This window comes from Tribolium castaneum, chromosome 5, assembly GCF_031307605.1.
Source record: "Tribolium castaneum strain GA2 chromosome 5, icTriCast1.1, whole genome shotgun sequence".
Lineage (NCBI taxonomy): Eukaryota > Metazoa > Arthropoda > Insecta > Coleoptera > Tenebrionidae > Tribolium > Tribolium castaneum.
In genome coordinates, this window is record NC_087398.1 from 7792314 (window position 1) to 7813383 (window position 21070).

Consider the following 21070-nt stretch of genomic DNA (forward strand, 5'->3'; position numbering starts at 1 on the left):
ATTTCACAAGACGAAAGCTTTGAGCACAATCAATAACTTACTACGAGTCTTAACAATTAAATGTTTGGACGAAATCTCGTTGTATATTTAGTTATTAAACTGGTTGTATTGCAACAAGAAAAAATATAATTTGCATGAATGCAAACCTGTGTAATTCTCTGAGTGTATTTTATATTTTTTTGTCTGATGTTCAATCACAAAAAAAATTAATGTTGACTTGGCAACTAAATGTATAGATGCTAACAAATTTAATACCAAAATAATATTTGACTTTATTTAACATTATTTAATCTTTTTTTTTTGATAGAATTTCAAAACATTTATTACGTCTTAAATTATTAAAAAATAGTAAAAGAGGTGGCATTTCCAACAAAGTCAAAATAATTCCTCTGGAGTACTCTTATGGCACAAGTTTTCAAAAAACTAAATATGGACAATTCTTTAGTGGCAGTGATTATTCCAATAGATGGATGAGAGTTAGTTATTAAAAGAAAAGTTTTGAAAGATCGCGAGTTGTGACACAAAGGCAGTTACGACACTTTGTAAAATTTTGTAAAAGTTTCCACAGAAGCACTTTAAGAGAAATCACTGCTGTTTTCTGGATTGCAGTAACATATTCCAATTTTTTGGGGATGTTGTCGCTGATCGATAAAAAACAGCTTTGGTTTTTATAAGGATGACACAAATGAATAATAAAATGTTACTTCCAAAAACAATAATTTTTAACTGCTTTCAAAAAATAGTAGAGAACTTTGTAGGTCAAAAGTAAGTGGAAGTGGACCTCAAAAGACTGAAATAGTCATAATTACTGACGAATCTTAATAATTTGATGTATGCGTTTTGAAATTATAGAAAACGAGTAATAAAAAACTCGTAAGAAAAAAACAAGAGATCTTTTACAAAGACGGTTTCATAAGTGCGGTTAAATTTGCCAAGGAACAAATGGTAAGTGGAACGTGTCTTCAAAGGGTTTGAGACAATTGGAGTCCATAGATAGGACAGTAAGCAGCATCAAATATATTATCGAAAGACGTTTGTTGCCGCCCTCTAAAAAAATATATCCCGAAAGTATTTTTAGTTTTCAAAAAATGACTTCTTGTAAGAAGAACTTTTGAGAACTTTTGAGATATTAATTTGGTAATTGTTACATTAATGTTATGTCTTATCAGCAAATAGCTCTAATTTAAAAATCATTGTGTTTTTTTTGCACAAAATAAAAAGTTATCTTAAAAATCGTTCTTAGTGGTCACTGAAAAACTAAAAAAATGAAATAAATATTTGTAACAATAAAACGCCAGAATTCTGTTACAGATTAGCTAAAAATATGCCAGTAATTAAAGCTTTTTTTCTATAAACGATTAGTTATCGTGAGACAACTGCGTTGTACTGACAAGTCCCAAAAAGGGCGAAAGCAGTCTGCATTTTATCTGATGAATGATGTGGTTTCTTTCTTTATTATTTAGTTGTCAGATATTATTCCTGTTTTTTTTTTCTTGTTTTAATTTTATATTAAATATCAAGAGCTTTAAAGCAGTTTTCAAATAGGTTGTAAGTTACAAAACAAAGGAATATCTTCAAAAAACATATGTTTTTTTAATAAACATTCACTAGTTTGACGTACATTTTCATTACAGGAATGTATTTATTCAAACATTTAGTTGTTAGGGTCGTATCAAAAATGGTGGATGCGCCGGACTAGAACAAGTTAATTGTTGAAGCACGCTTTTGGGCAAACTTTAAGTACAATTTAAACATTGAGTAATTTTTTCGTTTCGATGTTTTTCGCCGAGTACCTGTAGATGCCTAATTTTGTGTAATAATCCCCAGCACTTGAGTGGTACAATGAATTTTTTAATCGGATTTTTCTTCATTATAAAGTTTAAAATATCCCATCGAAATGAAAACGTTTCGCTCTGAAGACATAATTAATCCAGTTAGAACACTTTTAATTAAATTTCGGTTTATCGAACAGCCTCAAAATTTTAATTCAGCCGTTCCATGTTTTTAATATTCGTCTCGGTTTGTCCGCGTTCCGTATAAAGTTCGAAGTCTTAAATATATCTGCAGCGCTCTTAAAATAAGAAAATAAGAGTTCTAACATTAAATCGATTTCCCGCGATATAAGTGGTGCTAGAATTTTAATACGCGCCACTTTTAGCTTTATTTTCGCAAAAATCAGTTTTGAGTTTTACTTAATCCGCGCCAGCGTCTAAATTTATGTTTGGAATTAGAAGTGGTTGTGTTGGGTCCTCCCCTGCAGTCAGCGCCGCGCCTTATTTATTATCGTTTTCTTTACCGCGATCTTAAGCAGGGGGCGATGTCGTCGTTCTCCTCTGGCGAGTCTCCGCTCAGGCAGCCTGTTTGTTGGCCAACGGTGAGGCGCAGAGTGTCAGGATTATGAATCGTAGCCCACGGACTCAGCGCGGTTCCGCTGAGGAGCACCACGCGTTTGAAAAGTCCTGGGAACGATTGCCGATATCAGTGGAATCAAGTTTTAAGAGCGGCGAAATAATTAATAAGAGCGACTCTAAATACCTTTCGAGCTGGGGGAAACAAAGAGTAAATTAACTAGAGCTGCTCCGGTATCGTGACCTACTAAGGTTACACGGCTGGGGTCTCCTCCGAATGCTGCAATGTTAATCTTAATCCAACGCAGAGCCGCAGCGATGTCCTTAATCCCCAAGTTTTCCGCTGAAGACTCGCTTTTATCGAAACTCGCTTTCGTGCGGAGGAAACCTGGGGAAAACAATCATAAAATTTCACAAAACACATAAACAACTGTTTTGTAAGCAAATGTCTCGGGTTAAGGGACGGGAGACACGGAGATGTGTGCTCCAAATCGATGATCGAACGACTAACCCCTTCTCATTTTTCGCAAGAATTTTAGCCAAATAATAACAAAAATTAGCTAAAAATAACAGAAATAATCATCAAACAAAAATATTTTTACTGTAAAGTGCGAGTAGGTTTATTTTTTTTTTGTGTTTGTGATTTTTATTTAACTCACACTTATCTTGTTAATGCGAATTTGCCTGTGAAAATCACACCAGTAAAATGACAACACCCTGGAGGCTCGGTTTTTTAGTCGTTTTTTATGTCTCCTCATTTTGTTAATAGGATGAGCTTAAACATACACTCATACAGAGATAGGCATCAGTATGAAACTAAGCGTTTTGTGCCTAAACTATGAACTTTTCGAAAATTACTACATCATAAACTACTTTAAAAATGTGATAAATAACTTTTTTCGAATTTCATTTAGTGTTTATTTTGTCGGTGGTTAATTATTGAAAAATTAATTTATACTCAAATCGGTGAAGACAGAAATATGGTGTCGCTGACTTTTTTATAGAAAATTTAATTCTGTATAACTTTGTTTCTTACACTTTTTTGTATTTTCTATCTTATTCGCTGCGTTCGCAAAAATACAGGGTGTTCCGTCTAAACCCCACATTAGAAGTACTGAAAGTTCGAATAAAAATATTTATCTGAAAGTTGGTACTCAGTTGAGCTCTGCTCAAAGAAAATTCAAGATGGCAGCATTTTCGGTTATACCGGAAGTCGCTATTAACTTATTGTAAATGGAACGCTATTTTTTTACTGCGTTTTTTGATTAGTTGAGTTATTTTAAGAGAGTTTTTATCAGATTTTTTATCAATTTAATCGTTTTTGAGCTATGTAGAGATTTTTGAAAATTTTTGGATTTGCACCAGTCATTTAAAAAATTGATAACTTGCTTAATATTTGGAGAATTAAAAAAGAAGACCTTTATCTGTTCTTCAATGTGTTCAAAATTAAAAATGAAGTTAATAAACCCAAAAATTTTAAGATTAAGTTTGGGCAGTTTCTAGTACCTATAATTTAATTTTTTTAAATGGAATATCCAAATTTTTATTTTACTAGATGGAGGAATTTTTTTTCTGCGCCGATGTGTATTAGCATTCCCTATACCTATTTGTGATAATTTTCAAGTTATGTTGTTTTTTTGTCATTGTAGGAAATTTCTTACTAGCCAGCTATTTTTGCATAGTTTGTCATAAAATTATTTGTGATTAAACTTAAACAATAAATTCAGTTTAAAATAGTGTTATCCTCCCCCAAAAACAAAATAAAATCATTGAATGTTGGTTTAAAAAACTTTAATTTCTTTTTTCGTTCGGGTCCATGGCTAAATATGAGAATGGACTAATGGCTAATGAAGTTCTCAATCCCAACAAAAAGTTATTGTTATTTGAAAACTGTTAAACATAAGTATAGGGAATATTACTAAAAATTCGATGCAGAATTAAATTCTTTACCATTTAGTGAAATAAAATTTTTGGCATTTCATTTGAAAAAAATGAGTTATGGGTGCTTAAAGTTCTGCAAACTTAACTTTAAAAATTTGGGGTTTGTTATTCTTTTTTAGAAACTTGAAAACATCAAAGAAAAGATTTAGGCTTTTTCTTTCAAATGAGCTGAAATTTTTTTCCAAATTTTTAAAAATGGCAGAGTTATTGATTTTTGAACTGAAAGGTGTAAACCAAAAAAAAACTAAAATTGATAATTCAAGTGCATTGTAAGTACAAAAACTGTAGGGCAGTTGTCTCGAATTTGTATAACAAAATAACAGCTTTTTTTTAATGTTTTGTTTAATGGCGTTATCAAAATGGATCGCTCCGCTTTACAACTTTTACATCATATTTGAATAGTTTGCGAGTAGAGTTGTGGCGACACGAGAGAATTGCCGGTGACGTGAGGTAATCTCCTCATATTGGAAGAAATCACCTTTGCATACGGGAGTAAGCATCGAATTTTATGTTGGGAGCTCCTTCTATTATGCCTTTTCGTATTTTATTGTTCTAGTGGAAATAAATAAGACTTTTAAATGTCTTCGGTCAGCATCTGGATTCAATTCTCAGACTTTACTTAAGCGCTTACAAACAAACTCCCGGTGACTTTTTATTTCTTTTGTCTTTGAAAAAAGCTCTCTTACGCTAATGCTTAGGTTGCATTTTCACGATATTCAACTTTGTTTTATGAGCATGCAGACGAAAAGCTGCAAGAAATTGAAGCAAGTTTATCTGTCGTTAAATTGCCAGTGTAATCGAACTTTTCAACAAGTAGATGAATCACTATTTGGGCTTGAGACCATTAAACACGATATTGGGAATGTGGCAAAGTTTGTGAATGATTGCCATGTCAAGCACCATATTTCATAAATAAAATTTATTGTGGCACCACCATGCACACACGTCCATATTACACTATCTTACGGACATATTTTCTTCGTATTTTCAATTACTTCATCAAGCGCAAACGGCCCGATTAGCGGCATAAAGAGCAATCTTCCATCTCTCCAGCCTATTCCATAGGACCATGCTCGTGTTAATAACTAACCATAAACAGCTTAAAGTGATGTGCCTAGGATTGCCCAAGTATTAAACTTTAGGAAATTATAATACAATAAATATGTATATGGCTTAGGCCTCTAATCCATAATAACGTTTTATCTAAGATTTCCTCATCTAGAGCAAGATTATTATGTAAAGTTTCTTTCGCACCATTCTCCGCTATAACAATGCAATTAAATTGCATAATTACACTTGTCGGAATGATAATGTTATCAGTGAAACACAGATTGGGTATTTCATATAGAACGTCGGTTATCCCCCTCGCGATTAACCTAAATATTTGTACACTCAGCGTATTATTTATTTACACAAATCGCACTCAAAAAGTGTTACAAATAAATTCATAAATAAAATAAACCGAGATTGCTAAAACGCTCCGTTTTTAAATAAGTAAGTAGGAAGAAGGTAAAAATGCAAAACACGTGCCAAACACGGAGAAAAAAGAGAAGCGGAAAAGATTGTAGCAAAAAGCACAGTTCAAGCAGGTACATGCATAATGACTGTTCAGTTGTGTTAAGCCAACCATAAAAAGGAAAATCAATTCGGTAGTTTGGAGGATAATCGTTTAAATTGGTGGATTTTTGCACATTTGTAATTTGAACTGATTCTAAGGATTTCCTGATCCATATTCAACAGCTCACTTATTACCTGATTAATATTTAGCAATTTGATGATTTAACGGCTCTTAAAAATGCTATTTACCTACTTGGAAATTTTCCGATCACGTTTCGCTGGTAATTTGTGTTAGCGTCAGCTTTTTCAATTTCTGGTAATTAAAAAGTAACGAAGAGATGAATTACGAATTAAAAAGTAATTATTTGAAGCGTAGTGATTACCTAGTAGCAGTCGAAGGCCCGTCGATCAATATTAAAATGTGAAACTTGTTCCTTTGTCGTTTTTACTCAAAGCGGCCAGAAAATAGTAAAAATTAAGCAAAGCATTTGTCAACTTAATCGCCGGAATGTAAAACGTCCCGGTATTAGTACTTCCGGCGATAAAATATTATCAAAATTGCTATCACAGCCAATGGCGTGATCGAGAGTAATCCAAACTGTGCTGAAAGCGCCGATAATTTTGAATTGGAATGCTGCTTGTTGTAGAAAATGCACGACTGTGAAGCTCCACCACATTAAATTTTCATTAACATTGAGCCCAAAGTTCATTTATCTCCGGAAAATTGTGATGAAGCTTTACTGATTCATTCTCAGAGAGCGAAGGTGGGTTTATCAGAAAACGCAAATACGAACTTTCAATAAACATTCTGTTGCCTCGTCAACGTTCATACGATCCCTACTTCGGCGAAAACACCGTAAAAATTTATTTTGTTTAAAAAAACAAGGCTAATTGATGTTTATTTATGAAAGCACGATTTAATTGCAGAATATTAATTTTATTATTTAGCCCACAAAAGCTGAAAATTTGCTATTGCTTTACCGAAATAAAACAGTTACCATTTATTTGTAATTTATCACAATTTTATTACTCATGTACTCATAGCTTTTAGATAGCTATTAGCGGTTTTAAAACTATAAAAACGCCTAAGTCGTATTTTCTCGCAAAATTAGCTGTTATAAATTATTCATAGACTTCAAGAAAATAATAGCTAATGTAATTCATACTTTCAATCATTAATAACTATTTTACATCTTTATTAAAAAAAATAATTTGGCAAAATGCGACGTTGGCGTTTTTATAGTTTTGAAACAACTAATTTATTAATAAAATTAAGTAAACACTTTGCCACTTTGATAAAAACATCAAATTCTGACTTTTAGTGACTGTAATTTTCATTTTTTTATGTCCACCAAAAATGAGTGTTTTTAATAATTGGCAAAATAAATACGAAAATGGTGTATGCGCTACCAAAATATTTTTGTACTCAATTTGATGAATGTTTGACCTGTTACTAAATCATCAGCAAAAAGAACTAAATTATCAAAAAAAATATTTTCATTTTTTTTTGAGATGTTCGTTACAAAAAATATTGTGCCTAACTTGTTTGTAAAGCAATTTCTAAACTTGTTAGGTAAATAATGTTATTAATATTAATTTTATTATTTGGCTCACAAAAGTTAAAAATTTGCCATTGCTTTACCGAAATAAAACAGTTACCATTTATAGCTTTTAGGTAGCTATTAGCTGTTTGAAAACTATAAAAACGCCTAAGTCGTATTTTCTCGCAAAATTAGCTGTTATAAATTATTCATAGACTTCAAGAAAATAATAGCTAATGTAATTCATACTTTCAATCATTAATAACTATTTTACATCTTTATTGAAAAAAATAATTTGGCAAAATGCGACGTTGGCGTTTTTATAGTTTTGAAACAACTAATTTATTAATAAAATTAAGTAAACACTTTGCCACTTTGATAAAAACATCAAATTCTGACTTTTAGTGACTGTAGGTTTCATTTTTTTTATGTCCACTAAAAATGAGTGTTTTTAATAATTGGCAAAATAAATACGAAAATGGTGGATGCGCTACCAAAATATTTTTTGTACTCAATTTAATGAATGTTTGACCTGTTACTAAACCATCAGCAAAAAGAACTAAATTATCAAAAAAAATATTTTCAATTTTTTTGAGATATTTGTTACAAAAAATATTGTGCCTAACTTGTTTGTAAAGCAATTTCTAAACTTGTTAGGTAAATAATGTTATTAATATTAATTTTCTTATTTGGCCTACAAAAGTTAAAAATTTGCCATTGCTTTACCGAAATAAAACAGTTACTATTTATTTGTAATTTATCACAATTTTATTACTCATGTACTCATAGCTTTTAGGTAGCTATTAGCTGTTTAAAAACTATAAAAACGCCTAAGTCGTATTTTCTCGCAAAATTAGCTGTTATAAATTATTCCTGCTTTCAATGAGTTATCTAATCATTAATAACTATTTTACATCTTTATTAAAAAAAATAATTTGGCAAAATGCGACGTTGGCGTTTTTTTAGTTTTGAAACAGCTAATTTGTTAATAAAACTAAGTAAACACTTTGCCGCTTTGATAAAAACATCAAATTCTGACTTTTAGTGACTGTAATTTTCATTTTTTTCTATGTCCACCAAAAATAAGTGTTTTTAATAATTGGCAAAATAAATACGAAAATGGTGGATGCGCTAGCAAAATATTTTTTGTAGTCAATTTGATGATTGTTTGACCTGTTACCATCAGCAAAAGGAACTACATTATCAAAAAAAAATATTTTTAATTTTTTTGAGATATTGTTATTGATTTGTTTGTAAAGCAATTTCTAAACTTGTCAGGTAAATAACTATTATTAGAAGCGGTGTTTTAAAACATTTGACATAACTTTAACTAAAAAGAGCATAGGTAGCATAACATACTTTGCTTTATTATAAAATAATATGAACCTCCTACAACATATAAAAATTGTTCTCACTTTTCAAAATTGTCTATTTACGGGCAACATAAGAAAAATACGAAAAAGAAGAAACATCTCAAATCTGTTTTGTAAATACTGTGAAACAGTATGGATCCAAATAACACTTTAGAGGTTTTTATCAAAAATTGTTATTGCAAATTGGAAATTGTAGTCTTGCATTATATTTAATGGGCAAATTACATTTATACGCCTGATAACATTTTATAGTTTGAGGCTATTAAATTTGTAACATAAACGTTTCAGAAGCATTTCAATTTCGTGTTTAGGAAACAGTAATTGCATTTGCTGCATATTTTGGTTCGGATTAGAATCGAAAAGGGAAAAATTGCATCAAGTTTATTATTTACACGTAAGTAAATATTGATATAGGTTTATGACTGTTTACTTAATGTTTTAATAAAATAGCTAGGCGTGCTGCCCAGCGGATATTTGTAGAAGGGCAATTAGGTAGGCAGTAACATCGATAATTATAATCACCTGTGTAAATACGAGTTAAGGTTGTTGGAAGGATTAAATGCAAGTTTGGCGCATTAGCGAGTGGATTTGTTAATCTGGAGAACAAATACGTAACTATTCGGCAAAGAAAACCATTAAAAGTTTTCGCGTTTAGGAAGAATTATTATGAATTCTATAAAAGAAGATAAATTAATCTTTGGAACGTCTGTCGGAACTGAGCGGAAATATATTGGAAGGGAAGAGATAAATATATTTCCATTAAATAACAATTTTGGGCTGTCAAAACAAAAGGTACTTTTACATACATTCGCAGCCAGAAACGCCGGAACTAATCCAATTTCAATGGCACATAACTTGCGATAACAAAAAGCACGAATTTTTGTTGTGTCGAAATAATTTTGTGAACTGTGGGCATTATGTCTAGCTAAGCATATAAGCTGGAGCTAATCCATAAATTCTCACCTTCCATCGTGTCAGCCATTAGCAGTGACACTTTGACAATGATATGAACGTGATCAATTTCCTGTTACAAAAACTTCCAACTAGTTCTAAAAATCGTTCTCAGGCTAAATAGCCCGCTTTGTGGCCCAAAATAAATTAGGCCATCAGTAAGGACGTGGGGCGATCGGATGAGGCCCTAAGATATGATTTAGTATTCAGTGAGCAATAGCGTTATTATAACTTCAGAGCTAGTCTCCTTTGTGAAAACGCAGGAGGTCGGTGTAAAGCATCGTTTCCAACTTATAATTGCTTCTATCATACGTGATGACATGTTCCCAAGGAATGATACGAAAATACAAAAGCAAGCAAAGGGCGATATAATATCGATCGCCCGCTTTCAAGCAAACGAAGGTTATCGTTGTGAGGTGGTTCAGGAAACGGAGATAATTTACGGAAACAGGTTGACAAACTTTAAAAGATAGCCGCACATTTAAACAATTTTTAACAAACCAGAGCCCGATGTGTTTATAAACGATGTTTCTACCAGCGGATTTATTAGCGCGCTGTGCTCGAGCACTAAATTTTAAGCAAAATTAATAGAATAAAAAAGCACTTTTTAACGGAGCAAATCCCGCCACCTCCACCAATTTGTCTCCAGCTGGAAACCGAGGTTTGGGAAAAGCTGCTCTTTAGGCACCTTTCCCGATAAAAAATCCATTAACGGGCCTTTAATATTAATGCAAAAATTATTTGGGGACCAGGTTTACAAAAAACACGTTGAATGAAATGAGTAACTTTCAATTAAATTTGCCAACGAAACACTGTTTAAGACACAAAAGCTCATCATAAAAATTTTCAATTTATCGAGGTATAAAAAAGACATTTATTTCAATTTTCAGTTATTGGATGCTTTGTGGAAATAAAGCTACTGTCGATTTATCAAGCGCTCTTTTATTGACTTTATCAAGAACAATATCTCTAATAAAACGGACACTTTATTGTGTACGTAGGTGTAAAACAGATTTAACACTCCAAGTTAATCAAAGTAAAGAATTAATACTCTTTTGCAAAATATAAATTTGGATTCTCATACTATTTTCAAAAAACTCACACATTAATATCTTGCATTCAATATCTCTATTGAATTTGGTGAAACAGTTAACCAGTCGCTTGTTTGTGTATCTCCTTAAGTCATCTTTGCATTGTTTTGCTTGAATTATCACTCATTTCCCTTAGCTGTTCCATTTGAATTCTGCTCACAGTTGCAGTGCAACCTGACAGATTTACGGTGTGTCTGACCCATCCATATTAAAATTTTATGAGTAAGCGCATTTTTTCCCTTAAACGTATTTACGATTCAACACCTGGCCTTGCATTTTGCAAAAATCGTTGTCGGTATGCTGTAGTATATCGTGTTATTAGTTAAAAGTTCATGGGTAGTTAACTTGACATTCACGTTCTGTTTGATATCGGATTATTCGATTACAATTCGGTTTCATTACTAAAACAGCAATTTCGAAGTTCGCTGTACAAACAACAATCAAGTCATAAGTTATGTAGGAATAATTATGTGAAGAATTCTAGCAGAAAAGCCACTGCAATGCAATTCACATCTCAATCGAGCACTTTGTTCGATCGAGTATCCAACTTGGGAGCGCCCTTACAAATACTGTCAGACATAATACAATATCGGTGGAGATTTTACCGCACTGCAGGCACTTCCTGCATTTACCAGCTGGATAATAGGCTTTTATTGAGTAACAAATGCTCGCAGATTGATCCAATTTTTGGACGAATTTGCACGAAGCAAAACGTTATTAACATATAAAAATACCGTGGGACAAAATGGGGGAATTTGTGCATGTGTTGTCGAAAGCACCTATGCTGTATTCAATTTTAGGGCGCATAGCGCTTTTATGCCCCGATATGAGGTATAAAGTGGGTATTCCTGCCAGAGAGAACACCACAAGCTTGAAAAATTTACTTTTTGCATAATCTTCAAGAGGTAAATTTTTCCCAGTGCACGTCTCTCGATTTGCGCACACGACACTCACGTCCGTCTTCATCTCCCTTTATGCGCCTTTTTGTAAATAGGCTTTTGATAGATTGTAATAAAACGTTTCGGGGAAAAATTAAAATTAAGCCAAAGTATTATATTGTTTGCTATTTCGGCGGCAACAATTTGTTTCAGTTGATGAATTGCATTGTTTTCTTCTGACAATACAGCGTATAACTCAAAACGGCGTATTAATGTTGCATTGAATTCAAACTGGTTAGTGTTCGAGTTTGGCACGGCAAGAAACTAAATTGATGGTAACAAAGTACTTATGGTTTAATTTCAGTTTCAAAGTAAGTACGATCGTAACTTACTCAGTGCAATATTGAACCAGGAAGTCTATTTTCTGCTCATCTGTTATTGCCTTCCAGACCTCAAAGAACTAATTAAAATGGCAAACTCTGAGGTTTCCTATTAACTAAATTGAATTGTATGTATTGGGTACCGATGTTCTTTCAAAGAGAGTATTAGAATCGGTCTTGCAATCTTGTTAGTCATTTTGTACGCAAATTAAAGGACGAGCAAAAGTAAGAACGGATTCACGACCAATTGCGCAAATTTTATTTTGCTACTGTTCGGAGTTTTAATAATAATAATAATAATAATAATAATAATAATAATAATAATAATAATAATAATAAGCCTTTATTTACTACAGGAGACCCATTTACAGTAAATATATACAAAAACTTAGAACTACACTAATACTATACTAATGATAAAGACGAAACAATCTTCCGCCACGAATCATAGTTGATATCACCGTCTTTACATACATTATTAAATAGGGTAGTCATTAATACGATAGGAGACTTATCAGCTACATTGGTCCTTCTCGCTATAGGATAAAATGTCATGGCTTGTCTGGAGTTTAAACGTGGAACAGCAAAATTTAACATATTTAATAGCCAAGAACAGTCGATGTTATTATTAATTAAATTATACAGAAATTTAATTATAATACAAATACGGCGAAACTGTAAAGATTGGAGACCGAATCTATTCAAAAGCAAGTTCTGGTCATAGCCCCTTATAGGATAATTTCCATCTATTATAAAAACTAGGAATTTTAGGAATCGTCGCTGTATGTTTTCGAGTTGATCTATATGGATTTTATAAATCGGGTGCCAAATAAGTGCGCCGTATTCCAGTTTGCTTCTAACTAACGAGAAGAATAGGGTCTTCATAACTGATAAGTTCTTAAAATCTCGACAATTTCTATAGATAAATCCATATGACTTAATCGCTCTAGCCGTAACATCCCTAATATGCTCACTGAATGCGAGTTCAGTATCGAAAATAACTCCCAAATCTTTAATAATAAAGGTACGATGCAGTGTTACGGACGAAATATCATATACAAATTCAAGGAATTCGCGCTTTTTAGTGTAAGACATAACGTTACATTTGGATGGGTTTAGATAAAGGCGATTTTCATTACACCATTTCACTACTGCGTTAATATTGTTCTGTAAAGTGAGGCAGTCCTCTATAGATTTTATTTCTGTGTAAATTTTAAGATCATCGGCAAAGAGAAGTTTAGCGCATGTTGATAAAGAACCACATATATCATTAATGAAAAGCAAAAATAATAAGGGTCCAAGATTGGAACCTTGCGGCACACCCGAAGTTGCAACGTAACTATCCGAAATGTAGTTACGATATTTAACCCTTTGCTCTCGATTAGCAAGATAAGATTTTATTAGGGATAGCAAAGAACCGGAGAAACCATACTGATCATGTTTTAACAATAACAGATGATGATCAATTTGATCAAATGCCTTTTTGAAGTCCATATAAATGACATCAACCTGACCTTTTCTGTCCAAAGCGTCAGATATGAACTGAGTAAAACAGGCTAGATTTGTAACAGTTGATCTTTTTTCAACAAATCCATGCTGCGAAGGTGATATAAATCTTTTTACAGAAGAGTAGATGCGGTCGTAAATAATTGACTCAAAAACTTTCGAGAAATTACACAAGATTGAAATTGGCCTGTAGTTTTGAATTTGTGTTATATCACCCGTTTTGAAGACAGGACAAACGTGTGCTATTTTCCATATGTTAGGAAACGTCGAAGTTTGCAATATTAAATTAAAAATGTATACGAGTGGTTTAGAAAAAATATGTGCACAATCCCTTAATAAAAAGCTGGGGATACCATCACAACCAGCAGTAAGTGTGTCTTTAGATCGCTTTAATACCCGGATTATTTCATGCTCATTAATCTCGTTTACAGTAATAAAACTATTTAGATTCGTCATCATCGAGGGACTATCTGAAGTCAAAGTCATGTCAGAAAAAACACTTTTGAAGAATTTAGCGAAACTATTTACTACATCATTAGGATTTGATATTGCATTACCATTATGATACAACACACCCGGAATTCTAGAGTTACGCTTTTTAGCTTGAACAAAAGACCAGAATTTCTTTGGATCTTTGGAGATAGTGTTTTCCATGTGGCAGATGTATTGAGAATAGGCAGTAGTTATTAGGGATTTTGAAAGAGATCGAAGTTTCTTAAACTCCTCATAGAAATGCATATTTTTAGTTCGACGATATTTCTTTAAAATGTTAGATTTACGACGTAGACAATTGATAATGTCAGTGTTGAACCAAGTAGGAAATGTGCGGTAGTTTTTACGACAAAATAGTTTTGGAACAGATAACTCAAAACAATTGTAGAGGGTTTCATAAAAAACTCGACATGCCTCATTCACATCGCTAAACTTCTCCAGTTCGGACCAATCAACTACCTGTAAAGTAGTGTATAGACAATCAAAATTTGCTTTTTTAAAATTAAATGCGACGTGGTCCCTATTCATATAGAATTTATCAGGAGTTTTTGCTACAATATCGAGGGTAAACTCCAAACTCGGATGGAAAGGATCTTCAGGAACAAACGAGAAAGAGGACTTGCTAACGGCACAGTCTATGTTGGAAAAGATGAGATCCAATATATTATTCCTATTATTACGTATGTTATTAAATTGATTAAAATTATGAAAAGAAGCGAAGTGTTTGAGAGAAATACTAAAATTGTTTTTTGAAAATCCACTGAATAAAGGAGTGTTAAAGTCTCCTAAGAATAAAACATTGTCATTATTAATCTCGTCAAAATTATTAAGAAGATCAAAAAAATTGTCAAAATCACTAAAGGAAATAGAAGGAGGAATGTAGACTACAAACACGAAGAGATGTTGATAACTTGTTACATTTATTTTTATTGCAACCAGATCAATAGCAGGAGAACTTCTACGACTAATATTAGATATATCGAGTTGACGACAGTTATATTTGTTATTAACTGCTATAAGCACACCACCACCTCTATGGATACCCAGGTGGCGGAGATCTCTGTCCCGACGAAAAACATAATAATTATCAGAAAACAATTCACCATCCAAGACGGTGTCATCTAACCAAGACTCAGTAATAACAATTAAATCAAATTCATCAGACGTAGATAAAAATGAATTAAAAAATGTAACTGATTTTGATTTTAATCCTCTAACATTTTGGTAGATGCCATGAAAACTATTGACAGTTTTTTTATTGATTGATATAGATATTTTAGAATGTGAGGGCTGTAAACTGTTTCAACAAATATGCAATTTTTTGTTACAAAAACGGCTATTATTGTTTCACTTACGTTAATGTGTGCTAACGATTTTTTCATTTAGTTGTGATGAATTTGAATTTTGACTGTATTTAGCTATAAAAATGTGGAGTGTGCTGTAGTGCACCTTTTCAATTTGCCTTCCTTAGGTCGTATAGTTTGAGAAATGGCATAAACCTAGAACTAGGAGATGAAAATTGTCGAATGACAGCCGTTTCTCAACGACTAGACTTGTTATATGTTGATATAATTTTATATGTTGATTGTGTTGCTTCAAGTACTTTTGAAGCTGAAGCCTGCATTATTGTGCTCGTTGGGGTGTGCCAGAGACGCATTAAAAAGAGATTGTTTTATTTGTTCGCCGAATATAATTTCTATATTTTATTTGGGTAGATTAGCACAAAGAAAAAGGAGCTTCCTGAATACAAATTTAAAATTTACATTTTAAGTCGGCTATTATTAAATTATCTGGATGAGCTTTCTGAAGAAGAAATTTTAAAGTGCGGCAGTGGAATAAAAAGATGATTATAGGTATTTCTCAATAAAGCAGATACCGAATTTATTGATTGAAAGCTCTGATACAAATTAAGTGTTTCACCGTGAACCTGCACAGTTCGTTAAAAGCCGAGATTTACTCGCGAGGCACTTAAAACAACTTTACTGTTGATAAGAAGCGGTGTTCCGTGTGAGCAAAAATAAGACTTCGATAAATTTTACTCCGGTTTTCCGGTTACGCCGGTAGCACACTGATCGCATTGCGTTAATAGATGCTTTTCACGTCCAAGTTAATAATACAAAAACTAAAAGGTTTACCAAGTCAAGTTATTTTGGAGCTTGTTTTAGTTTTAATTAAATAGCGTGTCATTTTGTTTTTAATTTGTCAGCGTGGGGATTAAGGCAATATAGGTGGTATTTTCAAGTCGACCTTAAATATACAACAGTAAAAACAACAGTAAAGACTGCGAAAAGGTCTTAAGCAGGGGTCGGGTTTATTGCTACAATTTGCTGTGCGTTAAACTTAGACACAAAGTAAATACTTGCGTGTTAAAACAATCACAAATTATTTTAAACCAAGGGGAACTTAATTTACTCGCTCTCAGTGTGCACCTTAAAAGGTTTTGTTCGAATTTATAAGCTTTAATAATGCCATTTGTAAAATCGCGGCTGTATTATATTTGAAATTCTTTCATTAGATGAAGCTTTTTAATTAAAACGTCGCCGGGTCAAATAATACACGAATACAAGGCGGCAAATTAAGTTTGAATTTTTAAATCTTCATCTTAATAAATTTTCTTCCATTACCATCTAAATAAAAGCAATGTCCCACATACACGTGGAGAGCAAAAGTGTCCCAGATGTCTTTTGCCACAAAATAACTTTTTGTAATATTGCAATTGGTTTGTTTTATGAACTCTAATACACAAGTTATTGGAGGATTTTATTGGCGTTATTGTATCGTTAGCTGTTTTCTTTCTAATAATCGCCTGATTTATATAATATCATTAGGACATGACATTCTGAAATAGCAATAACAGCCACTTTATTAGGAGGAAGAACAGTGAGAGTTTTTCTATACAGGGTGATTCATAGTAAACTACAAGCTTGACCAAAATACATTTTTTTGGCCGGAAGCAAAGGTATTTTAAAATTCTTTTCTCACTAAGAGCGAACCTCTGTAATGCAAGTAGATGCATCAATTATTCTTTGTAGTAAATTCTAAAAGCTATATCGGAAACAAGTTTTAGTAAAAGTTCGCTCAAAACTGGCTCAAAGTTAATTTAAAGCGAAGACAAATTTGTGCGTGTGTAGAAGACTTTTTTACTTCAGTGGATTGGCGAAATGGGACGATTTGTCTCGGCCGATTCGGCATCGGATTCGTTTCCCTAGCACTGGAAATAACGAGACGGTTTGTTGTCGGGCTATTTTGGCCAACTTTTCTGAATTGAATTCGGTTTAAATGAGTTAAAATTAATTGTTCCGCGACCACAAATTGTGGTTACTTTAAGGCATTTCCTGTTAGACGTGGTCAAACATTTAACGTTGAAATACGGACGTTGGCAAACTGGCAAATAGCTCTAGATCTAGATCCGCATTGCATTAAATCTTATTGCACATGCATTGCATTAACTAAGATTCGGATATACGGCACTGACCCTAATTACAGTTTGCAGCACTGTAAGTGTTTTTGCGGATATCGTGTTCGGTAACTTTTATTAAGAAAGTGAGATACCTAACTATAACCGGAGGAAAGTTTTTGTATTGTCCTAAAGTGTTGTTTGGCAAGAGTGAATTGATTAAATTTGGGGATCTTTAACGTTATCAAACTTTTGCTTGTTCTGCTAGTTGTAACTAATCAGGAAGTTGCGGCGATCTCCACACTCAAGTTTATTGAAAGTGGCCACAAAACCAAATTTATATTTGCAACTTGAAATTCTTATTTACGCTTTGTTTTCAATAAATGTGTGCACAAAGACCAGTCCCATTTTTCCTTTTTGGAATATTGTCGCGTTTGTTTTATCTCCTTATCCTTAATGACGTGCGCTTTTTCATTTTCATGTTCGTGAAAATCACAACTTGAAAGTTTGAAAAGCACGACAGTCATAAATTATCCCGGATCGAGTCAGTGAGTTTGGGATTTTTTAATGAATATATTTTCGGGCCCGAAAAGCTTTCTCTTTATCTAAAAGCCGGTTTGTTTCTGTCGTTCGAACGCGATAAGACACAACAGCAGTAAATTAATATCGCGTCTGATGTATGTGGCTCTCCTTAAGATTACAGTGGCTTCGGCAGAAAACAGGACACAGCCGAGACATAACAAAGCAATTATTGGATGTAACATCGCGAGTGGTTGAAACGCAAATGAATTTCACTCGGCGTTTGCCAAAGAAATGAGATTTCGGGCTGTAATTAATCTTCTTTAAAACACCGCTGGATATAGACACAATGCAGTGCAGGGAGTGGAGTATTCATTTTGCAGCATCTCGAGGTAATTGACTTTTGTCGCTGTGTGGAGGGTGAAACGCCAAATTTTAAAGACAGATTGTCACAACAATTTACATTAACAACAGCTTTGCCTTTTTAAATTAGCCAAAAGTCACTTTCTTTGGTAGGTATCTTAATAAAAAACACTGTTCTTTCAACTCGATGTTGTGTCTTTATTTTTAAACTTTCACAACAAATATTGGACTGATATTTCAAAACGTACTTCATTAAATATTTATACAACTTTAAGTGTACAGTAAAACCTTGGACATCTCCGATTAACGGCCATCTCTTCACAACGGACATTTTTGTAGGAACGTAACAAAAGCATTGGAAAATAATTTATGAAAACCTCTCTACAACGGACTCTCTGTACAGCGGACACGAACAAAATTTTTTTTTTTATAAAAAAAACGACTCTTAAAATTAACCAAACAAAAATTGAATATTTTAAGTAATATTTTAAGTAATTTTTAATAATTTTATTTTTATTTTGAAAAGATTTTTAGTTATTATAATATATCTTCCTAAGAATAAAAACTTTTATAACAAAATACAAAACAGTAAGAAATCTTACAGATGTCAAAAAAAATCTGAACCCCAAATCTACTAAACCTAAAACATATTTAATTCATTCTTCTCTTATTCAAAAATTTTGAATTTATTTTTGTAAAATTATTTTATATTATATTTCTTTAAATTTGAATGTTTGGTAGGCAGTTTATGGAATGATGCTTAAAATTATTTATTTAGAATTATCCACCTCTCATTAGTAGACACCTCTCTACAACGGACAGTTAAAGATTCATTGTTGATAGATTTTTACTCTAATTAGCTTAATTTTTAATAACAGCTACTTTTCATATAAGAAAGATTTCTTTATTCAAAAATTTAGTATGCATCTGTGTTACTTATGTATTTGATTTAGTATTTATTTAATATACTACTTTATCCAACCTTAAAATTTATATTTGAACTTGAAAATAACAATGTAATTCCATATCTTGGTGTTAAAGTTATTAATTAAGAACTCCTAAAAAAATAAAGTTAATAAGTTAAGTGACCCAGAATTGCTTTCCGAGATTTTTCTTTCCACATAATTTAGTCAAGAAAATGAGAATTTGAACGAGAAAATAGTTAGTAATTAATTGTGGTTATATTGTATTTTTGCAACTCGTCTTTTTGTTTAAAACCTTTTAAGAAAGTTGGTCTTACGTTCTTAAATTTTAATATCACAATTTTGTTTCATTAATTTTTGTAGTTTTTTGTTCGTTAGTTTGTGGAAGGACGTGTAAGATGGAGATTTGAGCTGTTTGAAGGCACGAAGGTTGGAGGAAAGCGGATGGTGACAATCTGCGAGGTAAAGAGATTGTTTATGTGGCTTTGTTTTGTGCATTTATCGATTGCGTCGTCGTGGGCGCTTTGGATGGTTATATCCAAGATACAAGACATCTAGGTGTAGGAGTGTTATGTTCCGGCGTGTTTGTGCGATGGATATCACTTTACAGGGCTGGAAAATATTGAAAGCAAAATGTGTGATGCCAATATTGAAACCGGTAAACGGAAGGGTTTCAGAACAGCTTTTGAAGCTCTAGCTAGAACCTGTCGGATCAATGCAGAGTTGGCGTCGAGCGACGCCCTGACAGACGCTCTGACAAGTGGCGTCGACAGGTCTACTAACGCTTCCAAAATCCCTTACGTGCCTCGTAATTCAAGTGGAAATTCACTTTGCAATTCATCGAATGCGATGGTTTCATGACAACCCATATTTCTTTGCAAAAATAAAATTCGCCTCGTAAATATTCAAAAAATGAATGAAGCAATTCCGCGGAAAAATAACAAAAACTTGGCAAACTTCTGCCGAGGGGAAAGATGTTTTCATTTTCGCAGCGATAACTTATTTTTTGCGACGAGTAATTTATATTAGTTAAGTGTGTAATTAAATTCCAACCCGAAACGCATTTGCGTTAACTGCATGCAACACAAAATGCCGGTAAACCCTTCTCCGGCCGTCGTAAATACCGACTTTGGTCCCGCACCGAAATAAAATTTAAATTGGTAACAAAGTGAAACGTTAAGATAAAACTTCCCTATATCTATTAGAGGTCAAAAAGGTACTCATTAATTGAATGAATTGCGGGCGAGCAACAAACAACCGTTCCGTTTCGGTTTGATCATTTAAAAATAATGAACCATGAAAAATGGGCTCCAGTTTTGATTGAGTCGTCGGTAGACCTCGACTAGAGCTCAAATTACCACACCCCAGGTATTATCTTTCTATTGTAAATAATCATTGTTTGTTTTATGAATACGCCTGTTAAAAATTAAAAAGGGAAATAACGGAGGCTGAATATTTATGAACCTAACAACGAAATTTTTTCACATTGTTTCAAGTCACGCTTTGTATTGCTTTTACCCCAACGAAATCAAAAATTACTTTTTAATAAATAGGTAACAAGCCTCAAACCAAATGTCACTTGCATCAACAATCAAATTAGTGTAATAATTGCATCACCGTTTTTCAACACCCCAATTGTGCAGTTACTTTATTAAAAACTCACTAATCGTGTTGCGCTGTCGGGGAAAAATTCGTTTAAATTGTTACGAACAAATATTTTTCCAATAACTACCACTGAAGAGTCTAGAGTTTAACTTGACAATTCCGGCCCCAAAAGCGAACAAATCCTAACGTGATTGTTATTCATTAT

The 21070-nt window shown here is 32.9% G+C and overlaps 1 protein-coding gene across 3 annotated transcripts in view; it reads right to left on the reverse strand.

Annotated features, from left to right (window-relative positions):
- LOC662358 (neuroligin-4, X-linked) overlaps window positions 1–21070 on the reverse strand; it is a 100524-nt gene that overhangs the window by 13612 nt on the left and 65842 nt on the right. For all 3 annotated transcript variants that reach the window (XM_064357000.1, XM_008202285.3, XM_064356999.1), the window contains 2 exons: window positions 2536–2736; window positions 2297–2459 (listed from right to left, as the gene is read on the reverse strand). In XM_064357000.1, the coding sequence (XP_064213070.1) occupies window positions 2297–2459; window positions 2536–2736 (364 nt within the window). The remainder of the gene's footprint in view (window positions 1–2296; window positions 2460–2535; window positions 2737–21070) is intronic.